At 41.4% G+C, this 15,584-nt stretch overlaps 1 protein-coding gene across 1 annotated transcript; it reads left to right on the forward strand.

The window, feature by feature from the left end:
• Positions 1 to 353: 353 nt before the first annotated feature.
• LOC310930766 (tripartite motif-containing protein 14) lies at positions 354 to 6,188 on the forward strand (the record flags this gene model as incomplete). Its single annotated transcript, XM_083893807.1, has 7 exons — positions 354 to 606; positions 1,252 to 2,198; positions 2,312 to 2,407; positions 3,339 to 3,587; positions 3,688 to 3,710; positions 5,406 to 5,560; positions 5,644 to 6,188. The coding sequence occupies 7 exons, from the start codon at positions 354 to 356 to the stop codon at positions 6,186 to 6,188; spliced, it is 2,268 nt and encodes a 755-aa protein (XP_083749933.1).
• Positions 6,189 to 15,584: the final 9,396 nt, after the last annotated feature.

Here is a 15,584-nt window from a genome sequence, read left to right on the forward strand (position 1 = left end):
GTTTGTCCTTACAGGCTCCCGTAGAAACATGGCGTCTCGCTGCTAACAGTGGCTATGCAACCGTGGCCCGCGACCATGTTATTTTACATGACTTTTTGAAACACTACGCAAATGAAACAAAAACTATTACACAGCGACTAGACAATGCAGGAGCACATAATATGTATAAAAAAGTGGATTTTGGGTTATATAAACCCATAAATACTACACATTGTACCTTTAAGAGTTTTGAGAGTTTGATGAATGGGCGGAGAAGCGGGATTCAAACACGAAGCTCCGCCCCTACCGCCTGACAGACAGTGCGGAAACAGGAAGTGGACAAATAGTTTGTTTTCATCACTCACACCGAAGAAATGGGAGCCTTGCTGGACGTCCCCGTGCGGTGTTCTCTGTGCAACGAGCTGACCCGGGACCCGGTCAACCTGAAGTGCAACCACCGCTTCTGCTCACGGTGCATCGGAGACTTGTGGAGCGTCACCCCGAACGGGCCGTACCATTGTCCAGAGTTCCGGTGTAAAACTGTGTACCAGACTCTGCCGTTTGGTCGCAGTTTGGTGGAGCTACAGACCAGCCCGAACCCTTGGACTCAGCCTAACAGCAGCGCAGGTACCGTTTAAAACGGGTCAGCACTGGGCTTGAAACCGTGCGGGGAAAACTAGCCTTTTAAATATCAAAGTGTACGGTTAGCCACTGTAGCTAACTTCGCTGCGAGTACAAGCTAACGAGGCTAATAGTTGTCAAACTCATGCTAGTTCACTTTATCCTTTCGCGTCAGTGTTTCTCTTTACTGTGAAGTTGTTCGAAGTTCCACACCAAGAGATTATAGTGGACTAATAAAATATACTTTGATCTTATTGATTTATTTAACGTAATTTAAAGAACATTATATATTCTAAAATGTACCATTAGGCTACAATAGAAAACAGTTTTACGAGTGTTGTAGAAGCCTAAATGCCCCCACTGCCGATTATATTGTTGCTAATATTGATGCTCAAATGTTTATTTTTAATTTTTATTAACCAGAAAGGTTTATTGACAACATATTTTAATGTATTACTGTGGCCTGGCAAAGGTAAGGGGGGAAATGGGTTATAAAACAAAACAAAAGTGTATGCAGCATGTCCCTGACTTTCTATAAAACCCGTGTTTGCATGCTATGCAGTATAAGTGCAATTATGTTGGTCAATTGTGGGATTTTATTTGAAACATAAGTGTAAATGTTCTAAATTAATCTGTTTTTTAAAATTCTAGCTACATCCAATAATCATGAGCAAAACAAATTTGACTCGGCATTGAGGAGGCCCTCACTCACCAGCCGACTCCTGGGGAAGAGAAAGGCCAGCGCTCCTGCATCTGAGCCACCTGATACCAAGCGATCAACTGTGTCCTCCCCCCGTGAGGAGTCCAGTTACTCCGAGACACCCACAACTTCCTTTTCACATAAATTTGGGCAGTCGACCAATGTGGAAACATCCGAGGTAGAGGTGCACCCAGAGTCTTCACAGTCTGAGCATAATGATGCCCCGTCCTCCTGTAAAAGGTCTGACAGCAAGGCAGTACCTGGAAGTAACACGCCACAATACATCTCAAACCGGCAGAGCCAGCGTAATCCAGAAGTCATCACAGTCGACGAGACCGACAGCTCAGATGAAGTTGATATATGTGAGGCACCTCTTCATGCGACCCCCAGGAAAGAAACGCAAGTGACGGGACTTCATGCATCGCCAAGAAAACCTGCCTCACCTGCCAATTCTGATTCCTCTCCTGGAGTCTCACACTCGGATAAAGGCAAGTCTCCTGTCAAGCCACCTCGGCTGTTCACCAAACATCCTACTGCTTCAGGATCTTCAAGTCGCGAGGGCATCTTTTCCATGACGGACAACAACAATGCCAGCCTTGTGCCCTGCCATTATTGTCCCAAGACTGGGTATCAGTCTGCTGTGAAGACCTGTCTGGTGTGCGGAGCTTCCATGTGTAAAGAGCACCTGCGTCCACATCTGGACTCTCCTGTGTTTCAGAGTCACACACTGGTTCCTCCCGTGGAGGACATCTCTCCCTGGAGGTGCCAGGAGCACCATGAGATGAACAGGATCTACTGTCGGCAGTGTGAAGTGTGTGTGTGCACGGTGTGTACCGTCATAGGATCTCACCGCGGCCACGTCTGCATCAGCATCAGGGAGGCAGAGAGCGAGCTCAGGGTAAGTGGGGAATATAAATACAACACAGTAATTATGGTTAAAAGTAAACCTGAATCTCAACCGAGCCAGAGCAAGAAATTTATGTTTTTTTCTGTGTATTTTTTTTCTTTTAGGGGAACCTGAAAGAAGAGATCAAACAACTGCAAAATGCTGAACAGCAAGTGAAGAACAGAGTCACTGAACTGACAGAGAAGAAAGAGACTTCAAGAGTAAGAGAACAAACTCTTTCATTCTCTCCCAGTAGTTCATCATGTATTTAATTACTCAGTTTTATAGAAGAATATTTTATGACTCCTTGGTGGGTTGAAGAAATAGAAAACATGCAAAGCTGATGTCCTGAAAAGGGAAGTCTGTTTTTTTTTTGGTGTCAAGTATCTAAACTTCACACGGGTGACACGGTACAGCATGAATCGTTCAGCTCTAAACTCAAATGTTCATACTTATAATATGTCTGCATATTGGTAGCATGGTGGTGAGCTCCGTTCTGTGTCATGATGTTTCCACCATGCTGGCTCTGTACTGAGAATTGAGAATATAGCGCTGTGATGTTTCTCCCTTTTCATCTTCACCCTCGTGTGGCAGTGGGATTTCTTGCGGAAGTGGAAATCCATTTTCATGAGGAATTGCATCAGAAAGCAATTGCAGACCTGGGGAAAAAAAGACGGGGTTGTGTAAATGCAAATGTAAAAAGTTGCTGTGAGCAGTTCTGAAGTGAACATTACTTACCTCCACATGTTTTATGCCCCAGGTTCTTCACTCTCTCTGATTTTCTCTGTAGTTTTTTTTTCTTCTGCGTGTCAGTGTTGATGGAGCGACTTGTCGGACATGATTGGAAAAACTGTTGTTAGATGGTTGTTTGAATTTCCCTGAGGTGTGTATGTTGCATAAGTTGTCTAAATGAATGCTTAGGAGAGTTCTGTTCTTGTTCTTAAAAGAAAGGGCCCCTTTCCTTCTTGACTTTTGACAGGCAGCGCCTTGAGATTATGTTAAAATACATTACTTTGGGTTATTCTCTCTGTGATTCATATTTGGTCAGACGTTCCAATAGCCCGAGAATACAAAATCTGACATTGTGTTTGGGTTGGTTCTGTGGTACACCAGAGCCAAGGAGAAAAACATAATTCCATGATGTCTGTCCAGGTGGCTTTAAGTGAAGCACGAGAAGGAGTGCAACAGCAGTATGGAGCCATCAGAGAGGTCCTCGAGCAGGAGGAGCAATCGGCTCTTCAGTGTGTGGTGAAGGAGGAGAGCAGGGTGATGGGTGGGCTAGAGGAGAAACTCGGCCAACTCCAAAGCGCCCTGCTATCTATCCAACAAGGTCTCCACACCCTGGAGGGGCTGGCTGATAGCAAGGGTGACAAACGCATTCAGGACCAGGCCTTCATTATGGTGAGTCTGTGGTTATTGGATAAAACCATCAGTAAAATATGAGAAATATGAAAAAACTAACCCAAAGAAAATGTCTTTTTTTTTTTTTTCTCTTTAACAGGAGTACAGAAAAGTAGCCCAGCTGTAAGTGGCTTTCTTTCTTACTTTGACAACAGACGGCAGCTATCTTTTAAACATGTGGCACCAACAGTATGTAGCCTTTATGTCTTAAATATGCCTTTTGGCCCACAGGCCAGAGTGTAATTATATTTGGTCCGCCAAGCAATACCAAATGATTACTAGGGCTGGCCTGCCCGTACACAGCGTCCGCGCAGATCACGAGTGTGCGGACTTTGGCTCTGTTGACACTCAGCAGTCATAGCGTCCCTATGCTACTACTGGCACCGTGCCACCCCTCCCAAAAATGACTAAAAGAAAGGCAGAAAACAGGAACTTTCTGGACACTTGGGAGGCTGAATATCTGTTTACACATGTAAAAGACAGACCTGTTTGTCTCGTATGTGCAGCCAACTTGGCTACAACCAAGGAGTACAACATTAGACGCCACTATTAAAGGTCACATAGAGTGGTCCTGTTGCACATATATGTTAGTTATGGAGGTCTACTTACATATATTAAGTTGTTTTTATGGTCAAAATCCTCCTAGTTGATGTAAACGAGCCGATTGAAATCTGTCCTTTTCGAAGCGCTTGTCAGTCGCGCTATTTCAGCCATAAATCTCGCCCGAGAAGACAGAGTGTGTTGTGATTGGCCAGCCAGCGTAGAGCCTTCCTACCTGTGTTGTGATTGGCCAGGTATCTGGAAGTGACGTAATCTATCACGTCAGCTCTCAGAAGCGCAGCTCCCTCTCTGGAGCGGTGGATGCACTGCTACTCATTATCAAAACATTGTTTTAACAGTGTTTAAAAATAGCTTCTTCACGACTCCCCGCCGCAGTCCCTTTGATGACTTTAAACCGGAGTCAGACCCAGAGTCAGAAGACACTGTCGCTCGTGAAACACCTCCACAACGGACGTTATTCTTCTTCTGCGGTTCAATGTACGCAACCGGATGTGCCCGGACTAGTGCCCGGAGCAGGACGATCGGTTGTTCAGGAGAACCGCTGCTTACGTAACGTTAACGGGATTTTCAGTGATCTCATTGAGCCCCGAGATTACAATAAAACACAACGTTCTCAGCAATGGCTGAACTGTTTGTTTCGAACCGTCAGGGCTTCATAAACAAGGTAATGACGCAGATACACACCAAAAAAAACAGCGATAATAGGAACTTCCGGTCTAGTTCCGCTTTAAACACAACATCACGACAAGTACAAGCACCCGGACATTACTCTAAGATGCCAGAAAGTAGAAGAGATGAAAAGAAGTTTGGTTTCACAACAGACTATGTTCAAAAAAGCCACATCACAAAGTGAAGTTGCTGTAAAAGGTAGTTTTATTGTGGCAGCAGAGATCGTAAAATCCACCCGACCCTTCAATGAGGAAGAGTTTGTGAAAAAATATCAATCTTGGCCCACGACTTAAACCAAGTTTTACATTTTGGCCCTCTGTGTATTTGAGTTTGACACCCCTGCCTTAGAGGGTTACATTTGCTATCAAGTAGCTGCTTATAAGTACATGCTTACTGAAAAAAAGATGGTTGACAATCTTAAAAAAATGCTTCAATGGGACCCAAACAAGCTATTAAATTATTATTATGAATACGATTTGCTTACTTTTAGTATTATTATTATTACCATTTTCTTTTTTCAGTACAGAATGTGCTTGTGTTTCTGTTTTATTTATTTTTTTACATATTGTGTCTGGTGCTTTTCTACAGTGCTAATGACACGGCTGGTTGTGTGGAGCAGTTCGAGGTTCCAGAGGAGGTGGATCGGGCCCGGCTGAAATGTCTGCAGAGCTGGACGGAGAAGCGCCTTGACACATTCGCCATCACTGAGCCGGGCAAAGACCGAGACCTGTACAGACTTCTCTGTAAGACAAGTTTACTGGCAGAGGAATGAATCCTGTTGGCCCAAAATTCTGTATAATCTTAAAATCTTTATCCCTCTGTACAGATGGAACCATTCCCTTCTTGGACGCAGATACAGCCCATTCAAAGTTGCAGCTATCTGAGAACAACAGGAGAGTGATCTACAGTGAGACTCAGCAGCTCTACGCTGAGCACGAAACACGCTTCAGCTGTTTCCCACAAGTGCTGGCCTCCTGTGCCATGGACAGCGGGCGCTGGTACTGGGAGGTGAACGTGTCTGCGGATGACGGCCGATGGAAGGTGGGCGTGTGCGAGGGTCAGATAGAGAGGAAGGGCCAAAAGGACAGCTCTCGTCTGGGCTTCAACGTTTACTCGTGGTGCGTCGCCTGTGACAAAAAGAAGGTAGAAGCTCAGCATAACAAAGTGTCTGTTCCTGTGGCTGTGGAGAGGCTAAACAGGGTGGGTGTGTTCCTTGACTTTCAAGAAGGCATTTTATCATTTTTTAATGTGACACCAGGGGGCAGTCTAGCACTGATGTATTCTTACAAGCAGAGCTTTTCCGATCCCCTCTACCCAGCCTTTTCTGTGTCAAAAACACAGCTGGCCATCTGTGATCTCTTCCACACATAATCTGTGAAACACTGACATTTCACTTCTGCTGTAAATTTGCAGAATACTCAAAACGTGCCCTTTCTTTTTGTACGCAGAAAAATGTAGTCATTGAAAATGTGGCAGTTTGCACAATTCTTGGGCACACTGTAAATAATGCTATGCATTTTGCCAAAATATGATTGTATGTAATTTGTACAATACTAGAAATACTATCCACTATATATTATACACAGTACATTCCAAAAGTTGCTCTTTTTTTTTTTTTTTTTTAAATCAGAATTTTTACATTTCAAAGTTTTTAATGAGACTATCTGTGAAGGTTTTACATAATGTTAGAATGGAATCGATCAAATCAATGTCTTGAATATTTTATCCTCTGAGCCTTTTTTCCACAAATAAATAGTCTACGTTACTAAAACAAGTGCATTCCTTTTTCTTTTTTTGCCTCAATACTTCCTGTTCATATTTAAATGAATGGGTGGTGTGTTTTCTCCACAAATGGTGCCAGTTGAGATTTTAACCAAACTCTCACTGTCTTCACCACATGAGCTTTTACTGATAATAAGCACTGCCTCAGGAACAAACTCCTTAGAGCGTTACAAACTGCTACAGTCAATACAATTGTCCTGTTTCTTCCAGGCTCTGAGATTCATTTGTTCTGACTGGAGGTGTTTGTTTTTTTGTTTTTTTAAGTCTTGTAGAGGGATCGACTCCTTCTGGAGTCCCTGTAAAGCAAGTTCATCCCAGTAGTTTAGGGACAGTTGGCCACGGATCAAGGTTGATCCACACATGTTGACTAAGTAACATAAAAGCTTCAGCTTGAGCACAATCATTCAGGGTGAACTGATCTCTGTAAAGACCTAGTTCCAGTTGGTTGTATTTTGTTGTTTAATGCCTTGTTTTGATTTGAATAAAATATAAAATAAGGAAATCTTCCTCCTGTGATCGATCCCTTTGGCATAATTTCAGACACTTGAGAGAACTGAGTCCATGCAGGTGCACCAGTCAACCATGGCAACAATTTCACACTTGTAGCTGCACAAGCTGCAGGTACTCAGTCAGAAATCCTCTGTGGGCTTTACTATGTTTTTCCTTCTTTCCCTGTTTCTGGCACATGAAGGCAGAAATGCAAGACATGAGAGGAGGACACTTTAGCGTGAGTCAATATCATCAAATTCTGCTCTCCCTGTCTTTCCAGTTGTCTCTTCAGGGCAATCGTTTTTCTGACTGGTTACCTTTTAAATGAGATGAGCTTATTGAGTGTGTTGGCAGGGATCAATGTGTTGGATAGTTATTAAGGAATAATATATGTGTTGTCTATCATCATCATGACGATTATGCATCTCTAAATCGAGGTATAAAGTCATTATCAGAGATCCCGGCCTACAGCCTTTCTGTATCCTGATGGTAACAGTGAGAGAGAGTCTGCTTATCAAAATGTCGTCGCATAATAATAAGACGCTCTTATATTCTTGTGGCTGCTGTGGTGAAATTCCCCCTGGGGTATCTGTGTCTCAAAAGAATATGCAAAGAACCAAGTCACCATAACAGTGGTGTTAACATGTACAGTGGTAAACGACACAGTGGATGTGGACTGAACACTCGCTTGTGACAACACTTGGCTATAGATTTGTGGTAAATTAGCTCTTTCGTTGTGTTTCTACACTGAAATCGAGCAGAGCAGCACAAAATGCAATTTGCTTTTTAAAATCAATACTTCATTAAAAGGAACCTAAACGGTTCCCGCTATCAAGAGTTTGCTTACATTAGTGTGCGCTGTCCTTTTCTTGGTGGATTCAAAGTGAATCGGTGCAATAAGTGCACCTAAAAGCGTCTCATTTGCAAAGATTTGCCAGTCACCACCTCTCTCTCTCTCTCTTAGATTGCATGCTTTTACCTCTCATCATTGTTGTCAGAAAGGAAAGTGGAATGTCATGACATCAGAGGTCAGGGGGTTTTCAGACACATGGTGGGCAGCAAGTCCTCCACTTAAAGTGTCTTCTTAATGCCACTAAATGTCACTCTTTGGTCTCTCGCTCTTGGAATACATTGGCTTGGAGGTTCAATCATTTTTCTTTCCCCGTTGGAGGTTCAGTAGATGTATAGTGCCATTTGGCGTGGGTTAGTTCACATGTAATGTTCCTGCTGAAATTTGTCAATGCAGTAATGCCTGTGCAGGACAGACTGCCTTTGCTGCCGGCCCTGGTCTGACCCTAAACCATGGGAAAATGTGTCTCTCATCAGCTTTTATCTTCTGGATCTCCGTTTAACCTGATTCAAATAGCTCCAGTGTGTGTCTCTTGTGTGTTACTATTACATTTGCGTCACAGAGCACTCTTTGTGAACTCACAGATTTGTTCAGCAATGTGTTCCACGCAAAACTATTTTTGTTATAGTGTAGTTATTGGTTTATTTTTGACTTCCAGGTGATCAGAAGAGTCTAAAATACCTTCAGAGCAGCTTGTTGAACCCAATCGTATCCAATCTATTTACAAAGCACATTTAAAAACATCAATAGTTGACCAAAAATGTTGTATAGTAGTAAAAGAAATCATAAATAAATGACTCTCTGGGTTAATTAAAGGCGCCATATGTAAGAATGTGGCCAAAAACGGTTACTACACTCAAATTCAAAATACCAAGGTCGTTTAGGTTTCTTTTTCTCCGCCGTTGTAGCTCAGACGTAACTGGCAACCCGTGGTTGCTCGGCAGCTGAGACTCTACCGACTGTAATGTTTGGTAGACGGCGGTAGGTGGCGCCACATATCAAAACACGATTTCAAAACATAAACATGATTTGCGGTCCGCAAAATATTTTTTTAAATGCAAATATTTTGTCTGTACTGTTGTTGTTGGTGAGTTCAGTTTGTTATATGAACATTATTCCTGAGTCTCTGTGACATATTAGGAGGATTTTATGGCCAGTTGATTTTATGATTTATTACATAATGCACCTCAACATACGTGTGGATATGCTGTGTGCTCATCAGCATGCATATATGTATGACAACATCCTCCTTCAGAGAGGGTGAAAGTAGGCTCACAGTCCACTTAAACTTTAACAGCTCGCCAATGGGCACCAGAGATGTGACCGCACATGCATAACAAACCAGTTTCCTTTTCCTGCCACGATCCCCTCGGCACTTTACAACCTGCTACCTGTTTTATAAACACTTTCCGCGAAGCCGCTTTTAAATGAGACTCTCGCATCCAGGAGCGAAGCACTTTAGGCTCTGTGGTGCTTTTTTTTTTTTTTGGTTTGGTCACACGGCGGTTATGGTCTGGCAAGGAGAGAGAGGGGCAATGATGGAAAAAAGATAATATAAAGCTAACAAAGATTTTTATCTTTCCACCAAGTGTTGCCAAAGCTTGGCAACGTCATGTCTACATAGTTTTCTCTTTTGCTGTCAAAACATGAAAAGAGAGGTGACATTTTCCTCCAGTAACAATGATAGATGAGATGTATGTGCTGTGTGACACTGATAGACACCTGCGTAGACTATCTGTGCTGTGACCCGGGGTTGCCACAGTCCACACAGACTCGTACCTTGTTGCTAACAGACACATCCTGTGGTCATACGGTCGGCATGGTAACCGTTGGCGGGCTCAGGTGAGCGAGAACATGTGTCACTTCATAGTCACCGTGCTCGGCCGGCGTTGTCCACGGAAATCTGAGATAGGGTCGAAAGGAATAACGGCGCCAATTGTTGAGCGCCGTGCTCCTTCTTCTCCTTCACCTTTCCCTACAGACAAATCAGTTTATCCTCCACCGTCACTGCCACAGAAGACGTACGAGCGAGCATATCTCGGTGTCTGTCCATCAGCCCGAGCTGAACTGAGGAAAATCCAATTTGATGAAAACCTAATCTCTTGTCCCCACGTCTGTGCGCCGCTCTCATGTGATTACACTAACTTTATTGTGAAAATGTACATTTCCTAAAAGCTTAAATTCAGCATGTGGTCTGCAGAGAATATTACGAGCATTATTTTATATTAAATTTACTCAGCAGCGTTGGTCTTCAACCACTAACATGTCAGCCATGTCTCCTCCTCCTCCTCCTCCTCCTCCTCCTCCTCCAACCAAAACACGTTCTCCTCTCCCTCCTCTGTCATCTCCCAGAATAACTGCAGTGTCTTCAGCACCATTATTTATTTATTTATTTGTCTGTTTGCTTGCTCTCTCCACTTGATCTCTCCACAGGAAGGTCAGAGTGCAGGGTCAGTGTTCTTAGTAAAGCTCGAGAGGTGACTGGGATTTAGTGTCTCGTTCAAGGTCGTGTTACTAGAAACTATCCAGGCTCTCAGGAGAGGCTGAGCCTCACATATTGTATTGACCAGCTGTGTTCACGCTCTGCAGCCCTCTGTCAGCAGCTTCACCTCTCTGGAGTGCACACTGTGGTGTAGTGTTTCAAACCTATAAAATAAATGATTTATTTGTTTTTATTTGTATTTATTGTTTTTCTACACCATCTCTATACAACACAAACACTATCTACAGTTATCAGTATTTGCCAAAGGTAATTATCTATTAAGTTCTTGGGGATGTAAATCAGATTTAAATTGAATTTTCAGTCAGCCAAGCGACAACAAAGTTTTCTTTTACATAATCATCATCAAAAATCATTTCCAAACTTTCTTGTTCCTCTCAGTTTCCCGTTGGAACTCCCTTATGGACGTGGTAGGATGTAATTAAATATTATCTGCAGAGATGAACTCTTATCATTCTGCTGTTTCGTTTTCTTACGTCTTGTTCTGCCCAAAGCTGTGGGTTTCTCACAACACACGCACACACACGCACACACATTCGTGTACTTGCTGCAAACTGAGGACTGGGTTGCTGACAAAGTGAGGACCAGCATTTCCACTTTATAAATCAACACAATTACAAATATCTACTTCATGAATGACATCTACAAAGAATTACTGGTTGCAGTACCATTTTTTCTTTTTCATTTTAATATGTCGTCCAAAATTTGAAAACAAATTTTGAAAAAAAAATTTGGTCCAAAATTTCGGAAAAAAAAATTGGTCCAAAATTTGAAAAAAAAAATGTTGGTCCAAAATTTGAAAAAAAATTTGGTCCAAAATTTGAAAAAAAAAATGTTGGTCCAAAATTTGAAAAAAAAAAATTGACCCAAAATGTGACAAAAACGTCATACTATACTATTTCCAAAATGTGAAAAAAAAATTGACGCAAAATTTTTGGTCCAAAATTTTAAAAAGAAATTTGACAAAAAAAAATTGACCCAAAATTTGACAAAAACGTCATACTATACTATGTCATCCAGAATTTGAAAAAAAAATTGACCCAAAATTTTTTGTCCAAAATTTGACAAAAACGTCATACTATATGTCGTCCAAAATTTGAAAACAAATTTGAAAAAAAAAATTTGGTCCAAAATGTGAAAAAAAAAATTTGGTCCAAAATGTGAAAAAAAAAATTTGGTCCAAAATGTGAAAAAAAAAAATTTGGTCCAAAATTTGAAAAAAAAACAATTGGGTCCAAAATTTGAAAAAGAAAATTTGGTCCAAAATTTTTGGTCCAAAATTTTTGGTCCAAAATTTTTGGTCCAAAATTTGACAAAAACGTCATACTATGATTAGCGTCCAAAATTTGAAAACAAATTTGAAAAAAAAAATTTGGTCCAAAATTTGAAAAAAAAATGTTGGTCCAAAATTTGAAAAAAACAATTTGGTCCAAAGTTTGAAAAAAAAATTGGGTCCTAAATTTGAAAAAAAAGATTGACCCAAAATTTTTGGTCCAAAATTTGAAGAAAACGTCATTCTATAATATGTCGTCCAAATGTTTTTTTTTTCTTGACAAATTGAGTATAGCATGTTATAGCAACCTAAGGAAGTGATTTCAATGAAAACAAAGTGAGGACCGGCCAAAATGTCCTCACTCCGTAAAATTTTTTCTCTCCATATTTTGACTTCCCCTTCAATTTCTGTCTTTTTCCATCTTGCTCATATGCAGTTCAGAGGACGGTTTAGCAATCTGCCAAACATACTCGTGGACAGACAAACAAACAAGTCTTCGGTTGTGTCACTAGTAGGTTCTGGCAATAAATCAGGTGAATTCTGGACTCCTGCATGTGTATGCTTGTATAACTCATAAATGCAGTACATATACATAGATATATATAAAATATAGATGTAGTGTAAGACTAAGGCAGATGAGTCAGGTGAATGACAAAACTCATTTTTACTCCTTGGCTTTTAATACAGTGTGAGATTTGTGTGGTCTGTCTGTCTTTTACTGCATTTTTGCAGTGTTTTATCTGATCTTATGCATATGGTTTTTGCCTTTTATATGTTATTAATTTATTGTGTTTTAACTTTCTTTATTGTACTGTTATGTATCTGTTGTGCAGCACTTTGGTAACTTTGTTGTTTTAAAATGTGCTACACAAATAAATATGGATTGGATTGGATTGGAATGCACTCAGCACTTTCATATCTCAATGCTAAATAGGAAACAGCTAAGCTATTCGACCGTCTTGCAAAACATTCTGATGAAATTCTGTAAAGGGCTTAAAGGTAGGGTAGGAGATCCTGGAAAAACAGTTAGAGCAGGCTGTATTTTGAATTCAAAAGTCCAAGCTTCTTTCTTCAGACTTCCCTTCAAAGTTACGCCTCCAGAGCACAGACAACGCGATGATGAAAAACAACAAATACTCTAAAAAGTTCACAAAGACCGTTCAAACGCAGCACCGTCGTTCACCCTGGTCTTGGATCGCTCTGCATCAGCCTTTTTGTTAGCAGTAGCGTTCCCCAAAAAACACCTGTTGTTGGCAGCTTTTCTGCCATAACGTTGCTGCAACTGTCTCGTTGGATTTAGCAAGCTAGCATAAGCTCTGGAGTTGTCTTCTGAGCGTGTGCGATTAGTGCACGAAGAGGGCTACGAGCAAAGGACAGATAACAGTTTGATTGACACATCACTATCCAATCATGCTATTTGGGCCGTTCAATGTGATTGGATGGTGTTTTTCCAGGCCTGTCCTGACTGACATTTTTCATTTTGTGACAATTCATTCATTTATAGGTTACAATCGGGTTGTGAAGAGGATTTTTAAAAAATATTCCAGAAAATGATCTCCCACCCTACCTTTAATTAATACTCACACATCATTTTCATTCAGATCCAGATGAGCTATTTCTTCCTGTTTCCAGTCCTAATACTAAACTAATTTAACAGACTGTAGCTTAATGTTTAACATGCATATGGAGTTGCTTCTGATCTCCTCACCAAACTCAAAGCAATTAAACAAACAAATGAATTCCCCACAACGTTGCTCTAATTTCAAAGTCATTACTGCAGAGACAGAGACCGATCATTGACGGCAATGCTAATGTGAGCGTAAATCTCATCTCCTGCGAAATTCAATACGCCAAAAGTAACAATTCAGACGCTGATATGCATGATATGTTTGGTTATTATGCACTCTGTCAGAAGTTATTTAGCATTTGGTGTAATAATGTTTCAGTGTGCCACAGGGAAAAAAAACCTAACAAAGATATGGTCTATTTAGCAGGAGCAGCGCAACAGCCTGCCTTATCACGTAGATTATTTTATTGTGGTGATAAATTAAATGCTGTAAATTAAACAAGTCCAATTCAGTTTCATCCACAGTGAGACAACACAAGCTTTAATGGCGACTATGGGAGATGTGTCGTTATGATTATCTTCCACCCACGGCACCAAAATGTCAGCTGGGAGAGCTCCTGACCCCAGACGCTCTGACACCGAGTCATGAAAAGTTTTGGCATTTCAACAGAGGCAGCAGCAGAAGCAGCAGCAGCAGCAGCTTTGAGATGAAGTTACCAGATCTGAGCTCATCAGCTCTGCCCAGACAATCAGGCCCATACTTTCATTTCCTCCTGCCTTCCCTTCCCCCTGGGCTTTTCTTTCAGCTGTCTGGAATGTTTTCCAACAGTGATGTAGGAAGGGGCTCAACAGTTTTCAAGGTAATTGGTATGTTGGAGCCCGTGGTGAGGAATATCTGATATGAAGTCTAATGTTATTGTTGTTTTTACGAGGACTTTCAGTGTAATCTCAACGCAGATATCGTCAGTCAGGGCGTCCTCTGTGCTATAAACCATCACTTTGTGTGGTTATGAGCCGGTGTTATTCTTATGTGCGAAAAACCTTGCAAATAGGTGTTTGAGTCCCCAAATCCCACAAATGAAGGATTCTCATTAAAAATTGAGTCTGCTCTCAATGTTTCACTGGCCCATTTTAACCCCCCCCCCCCCGTCTTTCTCTCACACTATTATTTGTCTCCTCCGAGCTTTTGCTGACTTGAGTGATTTCTTTCACGTCTCAAATTCGCTCTCATGGTGAAATGTGAATAAAGTCAGTGTCCCCCTGAGGCAGCTGCTTGGTCCCACATGAATACACTGTCAGCCCACGTGTCCCCGCCCCCTGCATGTCATTTATGTCCTCATTTCACTTGAGCAAGATTAGAAACTCGGAGGTTTGCTAAACCCATGACTCATGTAACTACATTAAGCTTTATGTTAGCGGCGTTTCCTTTTTCAGGCCGTTTTAGTTTTGCAGAAGAAAAAAAACCTCCAAAAGTTTTTCTTTCCTCTTATGTGAAATGGAAAGTGTGTGGGTGCTCCACTGAGTATTTTAATGCACTAGGAAGAATATGTTATGGATAAAAAAAAGAATATATTTCACATAGCACAGGACAAAACACTCATCTGAAACAGCCTTAAAGGCATTAGGGAGCTGTGATAAAAAGTCAAAGTGTTCTATAGGTGAAAATGTGATGCACTTTGCAAAATTCTGATATTTCTGCTCAGCGAAAGGAAGCAGAACAAATACTTTTAGAGTAACGATATTTTCTTATAAGTAAAGTTCAGTCCATAAAAAGGATAATATTTCACGCCCTCTTAGGGCATCTAGATACAGAGGATCACAGAGGATAGTTTGAAGTTTTATGGCAGAGAAAGATGTATCATCATTTTTATCTTACCATAAAAAGTGGGGAATAATTGCCTACGGACGACAAAGACTTTCGCCTGATTCACACCGTTCACCTGACATGACTGCAACAACATTGCGAAGGAGCTGATCACAGAGACTTTGTACTTAGACTCTAGTGTGCACCAAAGGGAGACATACCCTAATGGATTCTTTACAGTGTAAAAGAAGTCAGCTCTCCTTCTGTATCCCCCTGTCATTTTCTGACCAGTCAGAGCCGAGACATAAAGCTTCTTATTACATCTCCTGTCAGACAGACAAAAACCACACAGTGCTCCCAGTTCTCGCTCTCTCGCGCCTCATCAATGTAACGACCGTCTTTTCAGAAGAGCATGGGACAAATCAATACGTGAGCTGAGGTTGTCTAAACTATTCTCAGCGACATATCAGCTATATCCTCCTCCTCCTTTATCGTTATCATT

Source organism: Microchirus variegatus (genome assembly GCF_963457635.1).
Source record: "Microchirus variegatus genome assembly, chromosome: 8".
Lineage (NCBI taxonomy): Eukaryota > Metazoa > Chordata > Actinopteri > Pleuronectiformes > Soleidae > Microchirus > Microchirus variegatus.